Genomic DNA, 17,452 nt, shown 5'->3' on the forward strand with positions numbered 1-17,452 from the left:
CGCTTGGAGTGATGCTGCTGCGCTGAAAAGGCCCTTCCCTCACCTCTTTCCCTCGGACAAATGGCTGTGCTACCAGAATACGTGAAATGACATTTATAGGGTGTGCTAAGAACAAGCAGCACACTTAGAAACAAATTGAGCTATTTGTAATCGCAGAATTGTAAGAGTTGGAAGGGAGCTCTGAAGATCATCTGGTCCAACCTGCTGCTACTGCAGGTTCCCAAGAGTAGATTACACAGGAAAGTGTCCAGGCATGTTTTGAGTATCCCAGAGAAGGAGACCCACAACATCTGTGTGCAGCCCGTTCCAGGGCTCTGTCACCTTCACAGCAAGAAAGCTTTTTCTCGTGTTCAGTTGGAACTTCCTGTGTTCCGCTTTGTGCCCACTGCCACTTGTCCTGTCATTGGGCACTACTGGAAAGAGCCCGGCCCCATTCACTCGACTGCCACCCTTTAGATATTTATAAGCATTGATAATCCTTTCTGTACATCCTTTCTTTGTACCTTCTCAATCTTGTGTTTTGCCTCGGGTTTCCACATCACCACCTGTGTGTGGTGGCGTCACTGCTTTTATTCCTGGTAGCCTCCATGGAATTTACACTGAGTGCAGTAGCTGCCACGAAAGCCTGAAGGTCCCCTGTGCAGTGAGGCATTTGCTTAAGCCTTACACACCTCTGCCAAAGCCAGGGGATCCTGACTGCAAATGACAAAGGATATGGGCCCTTAAAACTGGAGAGAAGGGAGTTTTGTTTGAGATTAAAAAAAGGAGTGGGTTGATAGAGAAATCACAATAAGCGAGGGGAGCAGCCTTTGCAACAGCATTTCTGAACTGAGAAAATGTGGGCATCATTTCTCAAAGTGAATTAAAGTTTGCTACCATAATTGAGACTGAAATGAATTGACACTGACATGAAAAATGGCTTTCGAGGATTTTCTCAAAAAGCCAAATGTTACTGACATCATGCAGAAAGAATGGCAAGATAGAGACACGAACTGATCTGCATATATCTGTATATCTGCATCTCTGCCTGTACGCCCGCGCCCAGCAGGGCACTGCTGCTGCTGAGCAAGCAGGTGCTGTCATTCAGCGTGAGCAGGAGAGCTGGCTGGGGACTCTGCAGAGCTCTGCTCAGCTAGTCTCCCCCCCACCCTTCCCCCGCCCCATTACACAATGCAGAAAGAGGATAAAACTTTAATTGGAACAAAAGCATAGCAGGCTTTGTGGCTGTTATGATTATAAATTACATATGAGGAATTTTCCTCTAAATGACAGCCTTCGTGAGGCAATGTTTGGGTAGATGGACCTAGGTCTGCATATCTGCATATAAGGAAATCTGATGACTCTTTGCAATAGCTTACTTCATGGCTGGCCAGGTCATTAAATTCTTTTCTGTGTGACCAGTTTCCCCATGTGCCTGAGATAGTGCTGGCTAGACATCTTTGTGTTATAGCTGAGATGCTAAATGAAGTGCTAATTGTTATTATTCTTTGACGTAGTTACTGTGGAATATAGAGCCAACTCCTTATTGTTCTGTGTAAAGGGCAGCTCAGGACTGTGCAAATATGGGTACAGGATACATTGGAGGAAGAGCCATGGACAAGGGACAGCTCTACTAAGTCAGCACGCAAGAGTTGTCTCACTCACTCCTGCTTTCTGGGCTTTTATAAGGCCGAGTGCCTTTCCAGACCTGTGCTGACTCCATGCATCCAACTGCATCAGAGCAAATAAATCTTGTGAAAACACTCAGGTGCACATCTCACAAAAGCACAGCAGCTATCTCCTTCCCAGTCCACCCAGAACTGGGGCTTCTGGCACCTGTTCCAGTTGTTTTTTGTGCCTAAGTATTAGGACTCTTTGTTTAGAAAGTGCTGCAGTTACCGAAACAGAGTCTACAGCCCTTTTTCCTCCCCAGACTTCTGTAGCACCTGCAGCGTCATGTGCTTCCTCATGGTGTCCTTGAAGGTCATTTCTGAGGAAAGCAGGCATTATTGCTAAATCACTTCTTGCTTATGACATATTGAAATTTTAAAGAAAGTTTACCACTGAGAGAAAATTTAGGCAGTGAATCCTTGTCTTTTCCACGAAGAGTGCCAGCTGTGATGCTTCAGATTGTGCTTTCTGTGGTGTGGCCTGGAGCCGACTAGGAACAGGACTGTGACTGTCAAGTGATTCTGCATATGCCACAGAGTCTTTAGATACTCATAATCTGGATCAAATTAGAACCAAAAATCTGCTGGAATAAGATCACATAGGACATCAGCAATTCCCTCAGCCAGCCACATTCTTGAAGAATTTATTATAATATCTACCTCTCTATCCCAAAAGAAAGAAAAAAACCTAAATAATGCTGGTTAGTAGCTATGTGCCACATACGAAAATACATACAGTTGTGCTCCTCCTTCCATTCCTGTGCCAGAAATTAACTTTTTAAATACTCTTTTGCTACAGCAGTGTGGATATCAGTCAATAGTAGTGCTGGAACAAACAGAGATAGTGTAGCACAAGAAGATATTTAATAAAATTGGAATGGCAGCTGTTCAAAAATTAAGGCTGAATCAATTATTCCTAAATGGAAAAATTCAAAATTAGTAGGGGAAAAAAATATTTTCAGGCTTCCAAAAGGGCATCATAAACAAAGGAGAAAAAAGTTCAAATCAGAATAAATGGAGCAGACAGGGATTTTATAAGCCTTTGTTGATTTTATGCATGCTTCTGAAGTAAAAAAAATCTCAACTAAGCAGTTTCTTAAGCTTAGTCCAAGCCATAAAGAGACAGATTTTGGAAATTTTATATAGATGTATAGTGAGACAATTACATGAAGGGCGTTTGGTACCATCACGAGTTCTATTTTTAAAAAAGAGACTGCTGTTTCCCCGTTGCCAACTTGATGTCAAGTCACAGCCAACATCTGCATTCACACCTGACGATGAGAAAACACACCACGCTCCACAGCACAGACATTAACATTTGTGTGGTAGTTCTTCTCTTTTTTCCTTTCTCTTTTTTTAAAATTCTTTTTGTTTTTCTCTTTCTTTTTCTTGTATCATTCTTACCTAAAAGCTTAGCTTGGACAAACTAACTTGCCAAAAACATGCTACATGATCATTTGCTTTCTTAAGAAAAATTAAAAAAAAACCCACACACCCACAGAGACAGCTCCTTCCAATCCATGTTCCTTGCTCGAAACCCTTTGAATGACGCAAGGGTTGTTTTTTTCCTTTGGGGTTTTAAATGTTATTTAGCTTGTCTACAGTGGAACAAAGTCATCAAAACCAATGCTTTTATTCTGTTTCTTTGCTCTGTATTTGCTGAGTGATATATTATTCTAAGGTGTCTTTTTTCCTTATCCTTCTTTTCCTAGGCAGGAACCTGTAGAGTTAAACCACTTTAACGGACAAATTTCTAATCTTCCTTTTAACCAGTGAAGGTATGAAATCATGGCATGTCACTGTTGAAGCTTCTGCAGCCCCATCTCAGCAAATGGCAGCCCTTCAGGTGGGGGCTATGAGCATCCCAAGCCTGAGTTCAGCTCCAGAAAGCATCCCAGGGAAGGGCAGTACAGGAGCAGAGTTCCTCCTCCTGGATGGAAATGAAAGGGAGGACCACAACACAAGGACAGAGGGCAAGCTTAGCTTGTCACGCTCCTTTCCAAAGCACGGTTTGATTGATGTGCTGTAACATGGTTTTGTTTCACAACATCATCTACGATATGAAAACATTATTGTACTGAGGCATTGCCTGCATGCCCTGCCTAGCAATCCCAATGAGGGCATACATGCAAGCACGTGTGGTGCATGTGCCAGTATTCACCTCCTTTATTATAGATGTTTTGCAGTAAGTCCAAGCAGAAGATGCATAAATAACTTTCAGTAGCACAAAGCTACTGAAACAAGCAGTGTTCTTCATACCTTGATAGGGTTTGACTGGACCACTGGTTAACTTTTATTTTCCCTAATCCTGAACAGCAACCATCAGACCTCTAGGAGAGCAGAAAGTTGCCAATTACTGCTGTTTGAGAAGCTATTGTTCTGTTTGAGAAATTAATCCTGACAGACAACTAAGACCAACTAACTGACGGGTGAGGCATAGTAGCTGTGAAGAGGAAAAGCCTCTTTCATATAGCACACCACACCTGCTCTCCACCAGGCACTACCTTTGCTTCCCTTAGATTCATGAACTCACCCCAGCCAGCCGTTGCTCCGTGTGCCAGCAGAGGAGTGAGTTCTCAAAGGGAGGCCTGGCCCACATTAGTGACTGCACCCTGAGAAAGGGACACTGCAAAACGTGCTCGTTCTGCCAAAAAAAGACTGGCTTCAAGTGCCGCTTCTGCTGTCATTTCCTGTATCAAGTTCTTAAATCTTTTTCTCATAGGTTTATAAACTTCTCATTTAAAGTCTGTTTTAATTCTTGCTAAGGTAACGACATGGTAAATGTTACAAGATATTGGCAGATTTTCCTTTTGGGTTCTGCGATGACCATCTGGTCATTGGCATCTGGGCATCTCTGTTGTCCACTTCATAGTGTGCCTTGTATCACCATGCTGCAGTCACGTCAAGGAAATACCATCCATTTATGAAAAGAGAGTTCGTGAACGAGATTGAGAACAAAAATAAAATCACAAGCACCCCGGAGATGATGTATTTGTTGACCTATGTATGACCTGATGAACAAACTGTGAGCCTGAGAGTTTGTCTGTTGTTTCCACTTACATCACCTGGTCTAATAAATGATACCACCTCTTCCTAAAATATATCATTGCTATTCTGGTGTTGGAAGAACCTGTCAACTTACGATAGCTATATTGTGTAAAGGTTCCATAGCTTTTACGTGATATCAGATGGCACTGTAAATAAAACAGATCTTTTTTACAGTCATAACTTTGGCAATCCTCGAGAAGTGCAGCTGTCAGGAAGTCTCTGGCTACAAAATCCCCAGAGCAGCTAAAATCCAAGTCGGGTTGTCATCCCAGGTTTGAAAGGTGAGGCTCAGTCAGAAGTGTACAGTATCCAGAAAGAGGTTGAATCACCTGTTGGTGTTTTTTTAACAACCTTTTTATTGACAGACATTCTTAAAAATATGCATGCTGAAACCAGCCTGTTTCGGCTTTACTTTTTTGTTTCGACATAACCTAATTAGGATGTAGTAGATCTCACATTTCTACTACATTGGAATTCTTGAGCTTCATTATGAACAAAACTGACAACAGATAACAGCATAAATGAGTTTAGTTAAATATATTCTGATTAAATAAGCTCAGGACAAACTTTCCTAAGACCAATTGGCCATATTCAATACGGCTTTACATGTAAATGGGTGGAAAAATTGCAGCATTTTTCCAAGCAGGAGGCATGAGATTACTATAATCCATAGCCTCCACTGCAGTATTAATTAGCATGGCTCACTAACCAAGGATATAATATTTGTAAATGAAACTGTAGAAGGGCATCAGTAAAGAACAGGATGTTGAAGCCAAATGGAAAACATGAACCAATAAAAAGGCTGAACTAGCTAGAAGTGCAAGCTCAGCCTTTGAAGTTAGTTCAAGTACTGCATGCTTTAATTTTGGTGTAATCTTATGAAGGGGGTACAAACAAGAACTCAGAAACAGATTTTGTAACATTTGGCCCAATTGTAGATGAATCAGTTTGTTGATGGTTACCAACAATTGCACTGCCAGAGAAGCTGTGGTCTTTGTTGAATTAGACTGAATAATTGGCTTCAGTGGGAGTTTCGGGTGCAGAGCAAATGAAGTGTCATGGCCCTTGACTGTCGTAAGATTCCTTAGCAGAGGCTAAGAGTTTGTGTTCAGAACAACCTGAGTATGGATTTGGAGAAAACAAGTCCCTCAAGAGTTGATCTACTCATTCCTCTGCCCCAGTGTGTGTCTGAAAATACTTAGTTGTTCCTGGCAGATGTGCATACCTTATCTGTTTTTAGTACCCCTTTGATGACAGTAAGGATACCAAGAGCTCTCTGGGTAGTTTGTTCCAATTCTTAACTGGTGTCTCAGAGTACAGTCCGTGATTAGTACTGCGCTGTCTTGGCAAACCCAACCAAGCCCGTGTATTTTTGTGTTTTTATCGTGTTTCAAGTTGTTTTAGAACATACTTTCATGTGGAACTGCAGTGACAAAAAAAAAAAAAAAAAAAAAAAAAGTGCTGTTTTCTTGGGTTTTTTTCAGGGGGAAAAAAAAGGTTTTATGTGGTTTTGTCACTTGGAGAGCATTCTGAAAGCCTGCTAGTGCCAGGTGCTGAGCACCTCTGGAGACACAAATTAGGAGTATATTTTTCAAGATATTAAGCAGATTTCAGGATCAATCAGCCAGGAGTTAGGATGATCTTTGAAGTGGAAGATATAGCTGGAAGATGAACACATATATACTCGCTGTTTTTAGATCAAGTATTCAGTTCATTAGCTTGAAAATACTAATCATTTATCATAGTCTTTAACGAGTGGCCCAACATATGCTGTTAATTATGATTTTCTCATTTGAAAGAAGAAAAAACAGGAAAAGTTAATTCTTTCTTTCATATGCTTTCTAGAGCCCAAAGAACTCCCGAAAAATGCACTTATTTTCTCTTCCCAGCAGCCGTGCAGACTTCTGCAAAGAGCCACATGTCTCAACAAAGAAAGCATAAGGACTCCATCCTCTGAAATGCGAGTACAAAATGAATCATTTTAATGAAACAAAAGACATTCATTTTCAAAAAATTATACAGAAGCAACACAGTGGAAAACTTTATTAGGAAAAAAATGATGTACATCAAGCTTCAGTCCCATGTCATTATGACAATAAAATAATTTACTGAAGTGTGGTAATTTATGCACATATGTATCTAGTGTAAATATATGCATACAAACACATGAATCAGTGAAGTAGAGATTTTTTTAGATACATATACATACCTATACACATAAACATGTTTCCAAAATGGTTAAGGTGAACATTACTGTAGAGATGTGACAGATATTATTCCCAAAATAGCTTTGTCAGGGATGAGTGCTGCTCAAACCAGTCAGGGTTAAGGGCTTACAAAACCAACACCGATCACTTGGGTTACAGCTGGGGTGAAATCTGATTGCTTGCCTACAGGTGAAAAATACAAAATGCTGGTTGGTTGCATTTACTGAGCCACGGGCACCACAGACTATTTTAACGAACATTCCCAGTGACATCTCCATATTTGCTGGCTTTGACAGATGAGGAATATTGCACAAGCTATTGTGTGCCTGCACATTCCTTGAGTGTGATGCTGTGTTTTTTTTCTTGCCTTGTCATTTGTTTCATTTAACTTTCTCATTAGCGGCACAATTGGTTTGCTTTGTTAAAATCCCTTTTCTGAGAAGAGAGCGTTACTTTCTTTTTAAACTTCTTGCCAAGAGAAGTTTTTCAAACGCATATGGTCCAGAGGAATCGTGTACGAGATCATTTTAAAGGAAAAAGAAATATCTCAAATTAAAAGCACAAATCCACTTACTACATTTGCTTTTGACTTGAAATGAAAAGCTAACGCAAGAAGTACACATAGTTCATCGGCATACTGAACAAATACTTAACATACAAATAATTAACATGTGGAATAAGCAGTGTTGTTGTCAACACTTTCACATGTGTTACTATGAAACTTAAATATATTAATTTAGTTAGAGAAATAGAGGAAAATCCAAGTAAATGCAGCCTGCGCTTGAGATAGAAGTCAGCTTGGCTAAATGAATATTAAAAATGAGAGAATCTCATCAATTTCCTTGATTGCATTTAACATATTATGACAGCTTAATGGGTCCTGAATAATTCCAATCTGCCCTTACACTCTGAGAAATTACTGCTTGGCGGAGAAGTATCCATTGTGGCCATTGTGTAAATGCTTTATTAAATCACCAGTAGAAATAAAAATGTATGGGTTCATTAGAAGGTAGACAGAAAGTGTAGATTTCAGTGTTTTCTCTTAATCCAGCATGCAGGACTGACAGAACCTTGTTTGAAGGCCACATAATAGAAGGAAAAATTAAAAAAAAACTATATAGCAATACCATGTGGCTTCTGAATTGGGAACTACAATTTAGCCTATTAGACATGGATCTGTTCCAAAAGCGCACATTCAAGCAATCATGCATGAAGGACTTAGAAACACAGATGTGAATTATAACTCTCTGAAATCCTGGGAATGTTCTAAATCAGGCCATTAAAGGTAGGCTTGAACTGTGAGCACAGATCCAGATCTAAATTTTTTGTTCAAATCTTTGTTCAAACCTGTCTTTCCCTAACATTTTTAGAACTACTCTTGAATGTATTTAGACCAACAATGTTCCATAAGCTTAGAAAAGACACATACAGCCCCACCTTAGCTGGATTCAGGTGTGATTCACAATGACTGACTAAAAGCATTTCTATAAAAAGGCAGAAGCAAAAATCATCAGTTGAATGTAATGGGTCAGTTTGAAGAGGTCAAACTCAAGACAGACTGCTGCAGCTATGTTAGCACTGTGCACAGTGATCAGCTGGGCCTAGTATTTATCATTAGAAACATAGATAACAAAGATTATATTTTCTAAATTTGAGACAGAATTTTGATGCACCTGATCTATTTTCAATCATTTTTGTATACACACACATAAAAAAAAACTCGACATTTAACTAGAGTAATAGAAGGCTGAGGCTGGACATCTCACAGTGTACAAGTGATAGAAAACAGATAAAAAATGTCCCCAGGTCTGTAATACTGTATGACACTGAAGGCACAAACAGAGCCCAGAGTCTAAGACTGCTCCCATTGACAGTACCCTAAGAACCATCACGAAGAAGAAAAGATGATGAGGGCTATGGAGGCACTGGCAGAGCAGCATAGTACAGACACAAATGAGAAAGCATTCTGCTCCTTTCTAAATGCTCTGGTGACCACCACTGCCACCACACTGGAAAGCTACGGTAAGTATGCATGTCAATAACAGCATCCAGCACTGTTTGTCTTCAGGAATTCATCTCACAGTCTGATGCTTTGTGCCATGCTGTAGCAGGACAGAAGTCAAAGCAAAATGTATCGAGGCCCTTAAGCGGGTAGTCACAACTTACACTGATACCAGAAGTATTTCAGTGATCAGTTTCAAGACTGCACCATTTATGCTAAGCTGTGTCTGACATGCAAAGACTGTAAAATATTTTAATAAACATGCCAGGTTTGATGAGAGAGAAGTGAAATACACAGTAATAGCATCTAAACGTAAATATTTATGAATCCAAATGATGGCTTAAAAAATTGCAAAATAGTTCCAATATGCTGCATTTCTTGGGAGTAAACAACAAAAGTCTGATTAGACTCTGTATTTTGTTAGGTTCTGTATTTTGAACTCCACTAAAGCATAAAACCAAAATCATCCAGAAAAATTTCTACATTTGCAGGTTTCTAAAAATATGGCTGTTTTTATTGTCTGTTCTGAGCAGAACTGTTCTCCTACAGTGCTGTAGATTTCTAAAATTCCATAGTATACATAGTTAAACTAAATGTAAGGAATACATTTTTATTTTTTAGAGGGAGAGGTGCTAGATTTACCAAGTGAAGCTTTTCTAGACCTTTAAAACTGCTGAGCTCACTTTGCTGGTGGATCAGCAGCCTGACAGGGAGTGTATCTCAAGAATGAGACCAAAAGGCAATAGCTATATAAGCAAGCTTCCTGATGCAACGTGGAGTGATTCTTTAGATCAAAGCCATTTAGTTTGTCCCTATACCTGGGCAGTTCCCAGGCTCTCTGCTGCAAGTGGCGGCACTCATTGTTTGACTCCCAGCAAAGATACTAAAAGCACCATTCTGTTTCAGATGTATCACTAAGAACAATAATGGGGTATCCAACTTTGCATGAGATCAGATTTGCATGAGATTATGATTCAGTAATGCAGAAAAGAAAGAGTCCTCCTCCTAGTATTTCCCTGCTCAGTGACTCTATTTTTTCTTTAAAAATAAATGAGCATCATTATATGACACACATTTCTAGCATTACTAACAGATGTGATCATCCATGGTCTATAAATGTATACGCACATGTACGTGTGCATATTTATTTCAGTTAACATGGAGACATCTGCAAACTGGATTGAGGGCTATCATTTACTTGCAGAACTTTGAAATTCTGCTCACTCACTGAAGTACATGAAGTACATGAAAAACACAGTGTGTTTTTGATTATGTTTGTTTTTAAGTGATAGATGTGCACGGAACAAAGCATAGTAACTGACTAAGACAACAGTTTGTGCAGTGGGTCTGGTAAATTTTCATTAACAATTATCTGGATGATATTTTTAATTTTATAAGCATGATTCAAGTAAAATCTACCAGCATTTTTTACGTGTTATTTAATGTGTCAAAATGTCATGAAGGCAAGGTTACAACAAAACAGAAACTGACTGCCATGCTCCAGCATTTGATTGCATGCACTCGACTGACCACAGCAGCAGAAGGTGGCCATTCACATGTTTTTCTGACTGACATACATCACTGCATTTGTGGCATTTCATGATGATTCTTTGCCTTTCACATTAATGAGTGGTAGCCCACACAGCACCACATGTGCTCTGCTCACTGCAAGATGCTGCATTCCACTCTCCTCAGATGCACTGAGCGTTAAAGTTCAGTGCATCTGTGAAATTTGGGATAATTTGAAAAGCAGGAATAGGAATTTTACATTTTAGTCCCTTCTTGTAGCTTCCACCCAATGAATCTTTCTCAGGTGATGTAACATGAGCAAACAACACAAACACAGAAGGAACACGGATAAGCATGAAGCGAACAGTTTCTGAACTGTAGGGAAGTAAGAACTGAATTGACGACATCCCTTATTCCTTCTTTGAGGCTGTGTGGGCAGGGGAGCTACAGCCATGAAAGTGCACATGGTCCTTCCCTGCCAGCCTCTCTAAAGAAACTTCTGATGACAATCCCATACAATACCAGATCATTGTGCTTGAAGAATGAAAAAGACTATCAGTGGACTTAAGCTGTCACTCCACGCTGAAGAGGAAAGCACTCATAAGTTGCCCTTAGCAGGATGATCTAAGAGCTCCAAGTGAAGGCCTTTCATTTCTGACAACTCATAGAGATTCCTTCTTCTTGTCCAAGAGGCTGGGAGTGGGAGCAGAAGACAATCCCATCCCTAACAGAAGGATAAGTTGTTGGCAACTCAGCAAGCTGGAGCTCACTGATCTATCTTTTTCTTACACGCATTAGACGCATGTAGAGAAGACCAGAGCAAATGGTTTTGTGACTGCTGAATGATGTTTAAAATGGTCTGAACAGTCTTGTCCCTGCCTAGCGGTGAATTTTGCCTCTCCCCTTCTCTAACTCCCCAACATAAACTCTTCCCCAGTGTTTTTATAGCTCTTAAAGATTTAAAAGAAAAATAAGGGAGAACTAGTGAAGAGCTATGAATTCCTGAAATCTTCCAGTGTATAACACCATGGGAGGAATGACAGTTTATAAAAGTTACCAGTCAGATCAGTGTCCTGATGTACTTTAAGACTTTCATGTGGATGAGGAGTCTGAAATGAGGCTGAAGTATACTTTGGACGGGAAATCAGGCTGGACTGCAATAGGGGTTGATTTTAGGATGGTTCAGATGCCTGATGGATTATTTTTGATGAACATATGTTGTATGAATCACAGTACTGAGACAATAGCGTGCTGAGACACTGCTTCAGAGCTGTCAATTAATGCAGCGTTTTATTTTTTCATTAGATTAGGCACTGAAAAACTTGGCTTGCTTTCAAGATCTTTAGTACCATCATTGTTTTTACTGCACATACTTCATGGAATCTTATTGATTTGAGCCTCAAGGTGTACTGTTAAGCAAATAAATGACACAAGAGTCAGTACCACAGTTATGTTGAAGAGGAATAGAGTGGAAGATGCTTCTTTTCTGCCCTTGACTACCCTCATGGTTCTTAATAATAATCCAAGTTGCTGGTTTTGCTTCAGAAGTACAAACCTTGCACACGTATAGTTTTGCATTTTGCCCTCCTGCAGTGAGTATCTCTGCATTTTCTTCCTCAGCGGGATTTTAATCTGTCTGCAAAAGGTACAAGAGTGTGATTGCCGGATGGCATCCAGTTGAAATAGTCAGAACAATTATTCAACAGATGCAATCAAAAATTGTTAGAAAATATCTGAAAAACAAGCTGTGGTGGGTTGGACCTGGCTAGCAGTCTCCCACCCAGCTGCCCACTTACTCTGCATGACAAGGGGAGAAAATAGAAAGAACAAGAGAGAGTAATGTCATGGGTCAACATAAAGACAAGGAGACTACTAATCATTTACTGTTGCAGTCAAATTAAACTTGAAGTGGGAAAATTAATTTATTGCCTTTTAGAACAAATAATTAGTGATTTAGATAGTGGGAAATTAAAAAAAAATAATAAAAAAAAAAATTAAAAAAAAAGAAGAAGAAGAAAGAAACATTTCTGTATTTAGGGAAAGCACTTTCTCTCCTTTTTTCCCAAGCTCAAGTACTCCTGGCGCCTCTCTTCCCCTGCTTGTTACCATTACAAGTAAAACATAGCCACTTTGGTGAGGCAACAGGCAGTGCAAGGGGGAAGCTGCAGTGTGTACATGGCAGTTTCTCTGCCTCTTCACCATTCTCACTCTTTTCCTCTGCTCCATTGTGTGTTCTCCTCAGGTTGCCCCTCCATGAACTATAGAATCATAGAATCCCCCAGGTTGGAAAAGACCTCCAAGATCATCCAGTCCAACTGTCCACCTACCACCAATATTGCCCACTAAACCATGTTCCTTTGTGTCACGAAGCACTTCCTCCTCTTCCTTCTCCCATCCTCTACTGACCTTGGTGCTCCTTTTGCTGTTTTTCACTCTTTTTATTCTCTCCTCCTCTTTTTGGCTTTGTTTGTCCATTCTTAAATTTTGCCTCACGGAGCCACCAGCCTGGTGGGCTCAGCTCTGTGTTGGGCTCAGTACTGAGCCTGTCAAAATCAGTTGTGTCCAGCTAGAGCCGGTGTCTTAGCAGAGACCAGCCCTCCAACCTACTACCAAACCTTGCCATTTATATACAGTGCACAAGGCATGGCTTTTTCTGTAACTAAGTGGAGAGGAGCTGTCAAAAACAATGGTGGTCTTCTGTAGATATTTTGGCCCACATGCAAAGCAAACAGATCAATACATGGGTGAGAACTACCAGAGAGTCATGATGGAAAAGGAGGAAATGACTAAAAAGCTATTGAGCTATTGGGAAGAGGTATGGCATGCAAATTTCTAGTGGACTTGGAGAGCAGATTGTAATTGGAGCAAGTGGGAGAGACCTTCCAAACCTCCCACAACCTCTAGTTTCTCATTCCATTAGCCTGTACCACAGCCTGATATCTGTCAGCTGCGCCTTTCTCATGTTTATAAAATCAAAGTGGGCAAGGGATTGCTGGCAGGCCTGCAGAAAATACTGCAGCCACCTCCTAGGCCCCTTTGAAACTTTTGCCCAGCTGGAGGTTTCAACTACAGAGCAAAACTGAAGCCCCTGCACAAGGAGTCCTCATGTTGGTATAACTTCAAGTGAAGCAGAACTACAGCACAAAAATGCATCAAAGCATAAAACACAGTAATACCTGCAAATGTACAAAAGGCCCAGTGCAACTGGATGAGTTTTACCTGCAGCTAGAGGAGGTGATGAGAGGGCAGAAAGAGAGTATTAGAAAAGAAAATGAAAGATGTAGCTTTCTTCTTGAAGTGACATGCAGAAAGTGCTGCTAAGGAAAATTGTATTCAGCATTGGAAAATTTAGGAGGATGTGGAAAGGCTGGACACCAATTGGCTTAAAATTGAAGTGAAGTACAGAAATAGACAACGGAGGAACAGAGAGGGAAGGGGAGTAACAGAATCAAGTTCTATTTTTTTTTTAAGTCTATCTAATTTCAGTAAAGGCTTAAAAAGCTCTCTAGGGGATTCTCTGATCTTTTTCTAACAGATCTCTTTGCTATCCTACTACTTTCTCCCATTCTAATGTTTAATATGCTTCAGCAGAGATGATCTATTGCTAATTCTGTGTCAAGTCTTTTGCCAGCCTGCATCACTTTTTGCATCTATTTAAAATATTTTAACTGCTATTTAAAGCCAAGATAACCACATTTCAGAGATTGCCATTTTGGAAAAAAAAATCTATCTGGCCAACATTAGCATCACTTGATATGGTTGCAGTAAAAATAATATTGCCTTCACATTGAGACTGTACAGCTTCAGATTTCAGTTAAACAAGATTTGGAATGGAATAGCTTACTACTAATGAATGTTAGCACGGGGCAGGAAAGCTAGCTTTTAAGAATCCAAATTTTAAAGCACGCTTGCTAACTGTCTGGTACTCACTTTCTGTTTTTTGGGGAAGATCTGAGTGTTTCTTCAAAGTCACACTATTCTTTGGAGAAATTGTGGAATTTCCAGAGCTTTCAGGCTTTGGGAAGGACATAGACGAGGTACCTGTACATAAAAAGAAAATTAAAATGATATGAAATTGAATGTTTCAATATCACAGTGCTATTTCTAGCCTTGCTGCTAAGTGGAGCTATTTAAAGAACAAACAGGTCATAATATCCTTGAGGAAGATAGTGAGTGGAAACTCACAGAAGCACAAGGTAATGTCTCGTAGAAGCCCTGAAACTATAATGACAAACTGGTGATATAAAGTTCAATATCTATTGTATATAGGTTACTGAAGTACAAGAAGCTAGGAATGTGAAAATCCTATGTAACTCAAACAGTACTGCTGTGTCACAGTGCAGAATGAAGAAACGGTCAATATTCCCCTCTGCAGAACGGCCTTTGCAGTAGAGACAATGCTGGCACCATGCAACTTTCACTTTCCCCTTTTGTAGAAAACTTATCACTCAATGTGCTGCAGAAATCAAATATATAAGAGAGGCAGATACACCAAAGAAAAGCAAACAAAGCCCATATACTGAGAGAATTTCAGCTAAACACATCCTCAAACTACAGAATCACAGAACTGTAGGGGTTGGAAGGGACCTCCAGAGATCATCCAGTCCAACCTCCCTGCAGAGCAGGCTCCCTGCAGCAGGCTGCACAGGTAAGCATCCAGGCAGGTCTTGAACATCTCCAGAGGAAGGGACTCCACAACCTCTCTGGGCAGCCTGTTCCAGTGCTCTATCACCCTCGCCCTCACCATGAAGTTCTTTTGCATATTGGAGCAGAAGTTCATGTGCTCCAGTTTATGGCCATTTCCCCTTGCATTACAACCTGTAAATAATGATGATGAATTTTTCTCCAGATCTTCTTGCATTTTAAGCAGTACTCTCTCTTGCTCCAAGGCTTCTATGTACTTGGAATAGGACCAGGAAGCCTGCAAGAATCATTAAAAAAATCAGCATCCTAACCACATCACTGATAGTTCACTGTCCATTTCAACAAAGAGATAAAGAACTTGTTTACGTTATGTCCCATTTGTTGAATAATCTCAGTTATTGAAAAGAGAACTCTTACCATTACAGTACTGGAATCATGTGAAAAATAATATAACTACAAATGAGCAGATTTCAAAACAGCATGAGATGCAGTGTAACCAACTCTGACTTTCTTCTTCAGAAACTAAATACAGCAGACTTCTCCTTTCAAAGCTACAGCATTTAGTGCTTTTGAGGACTTCTTTTCATCTCCTTGATACATCCTTCTAATGTGCCATTTCTCAAATCACATCTCAAAACTCATTAGCCTCACCATTCTTTCTCCCTGCCCTGCCCAGCAGAATGATGTTACCCCTAGAAAAGAATTGTCCAGACCTGTCTCTTTTGAACAAATGTTGCTTTTTACAATGAAAGAAACACAGTTCAGGTTCCATTCAAACTTCAGGTCTCTCTTCCAAATCAGAATGGGAACTGTACTGTTATTTCCTTACAACATGAAAAGTTTGGGGGCCATCTGTCATTTTGTGTCTTAGTAAAAACTTACAGCATAGATTCTCCATTATATTATGTCAGTGTCACTGTAGCTATGAATGATTAGTTCGTATGTCCAAGTTGGAGTGCATTCACCTTTCTGCAATAAAATGACTGCTACCTTTTCACTACAAATTCGATGCATCATTAAATACATTCTGCAACAAGTACTATGTGGCTATTTTTTGTCTTGTTTTCTGTATAAATACCTGGATTTTTAAAATGAGTTCATCTTCATATTTTGATGCATGAGTAGAAATGGACTCAAATCTAAACCAAGTTTTTGCAAGCTATGGATTTGCCAAGTAATGAAAAATTTCTTATTCCAGACTCGAACTTCCATTCCTTCAACTTATCTTTAATAGATATTCTTTAAAATCCCCTTACCTAAAGATCTTAGTAAGTTCTATGCAATACTGCTACTCAGAAACTAAGTCAGGAAGTCAGAAAGCTAGGAAGGAGGAGAGAAAAAGAAAAGAAAAAAAAAAAGAAGAAAATGAAAGAAAGAGGGAAAGAGGAGAGAAGGAAGGAATGACGGAAGGAACGACCGAAGGAACGACGGAAGGACGGAAGGACGGAAGGAAGGAAGGGAGGGAGGGAGGGAGGGAGGGATAGTAGCAAACTTAAGAGTAGAAGAATAAATAATTATTGAAGAACTATGTGATAATATTCTAAACCAAATCTACCTTCTCATTCTCCCAAGATCATTTAATCTCTCATGTGACGATATCTATAGCAACATGTTTATTATTCACCTGCCACTCATATCCATATCCATCTGAAAATGATGTTCTTCTTCTCTCCACATCAGCCTGATATTCCAGAGCACTGCTTGCCACTTCTTTACCCTGACAATAACAACTCCCAATTAGACCTAAAGCTAATGGACTAAAGTAAAAAGCAAACCTGAGGAAGCAAAATTTGTCATTCAAAATATGACAATATTATAAGCAGTAAAAAAAGCAGTATAATTTTTTACTATGAATATATTGTGGACAGTTTTGTAATGCTCAGTTTTCTAATTCATCACCTTGTGCATACTGAAAAATATCAGGGATACCATTTTGTTAATAATTTTCTTTGCCCTAATCACAGATTCCTGACCAGCACCTTCCTGCAGACTGCCTACATTTCATATGTCCCCAAAAGATCTACAGAAGGACCAGAATCCTTCTTCTTTGCTACTAACGAGCCTCTTCCTTCCTCATCATCCCCACTGTCCAATAGCCCTGTCGTCTACGGTGCCCAGGCAGCGTGGTGCTTACCTTCTCTCTGTGTGCAGGCTCACTGACACCTGTGGGACCCTCAGTTGTTAGAACAGGGAGGCCAAAGCCAGTATAGAATACTGTGTATACTAGTATACTAATATATATTGTTTATATTTGCTGTGTTTCTAAGTGTAAATGGTGAATTAAATGACTTCTTTAGTAATGCCTTCCATAATAAATCAGTGTTATGGCAGTGTAATAGACTGTAATGTTACACTCCTTACTAACAAATAAATTTACTACTGAAGTACTTTAA

At 39.8% G+C, this 17,452-nt stretch overlaps 1 protein-coding gene across 1 annotated transcript in view; it reads right to left on the minus strand.

Annotated features, from left to right (window-relative positions):
* Nucleotides 1-6,711: 6,711 nt before the first annotated feature.
* The window catches only part of RGS22 (regulator of G protein signaling 22), a 65,470-nt gene continuing 54,729 nt past the window's right edge, over nt 6,712-17,452 (minus strand). Inside the window, exons 24-27 of the mRNA XM_052704443.1 lie at nt 16,684-16,776; nt 15,234-15,336; nt 14,346-14,456; nt 6,712-12,051 (exon numbers count right to left, since the gene is read on the minus strand). Of these exons, the coding sequence (XP_052560403.1) occupies nt 12,032-12,051; nt 14,346-14,456; nt 15,234-15,336; nt 16,684-16,776 (327 nt within the window). The 3' untranslated portion in view covers nt 6,712-12,031. The remainder of the gene's footprint in view (nt 12,052-14,345; nt 14,457-15,233; nt 15,337-16,683; nt 16,777-17,452) is intronic.

This window comes from Tympanuchus pallidicinctus, unplaced genomic scaffold, assembly GCF_026119805.1.
Source record: "Tympanuchus pallidicinctus isolate F22 unplaced genomic scaffold, pur_lepc_1.0 scaffold5, whole genome shotgun sequence".
Taxonomy (NCBI): Eukaryota; Metazoa; Chordata; class Aves; order Galliformes; family Phasianidae; genus Tympanuchus; species Tympanuchus pallidicinctus.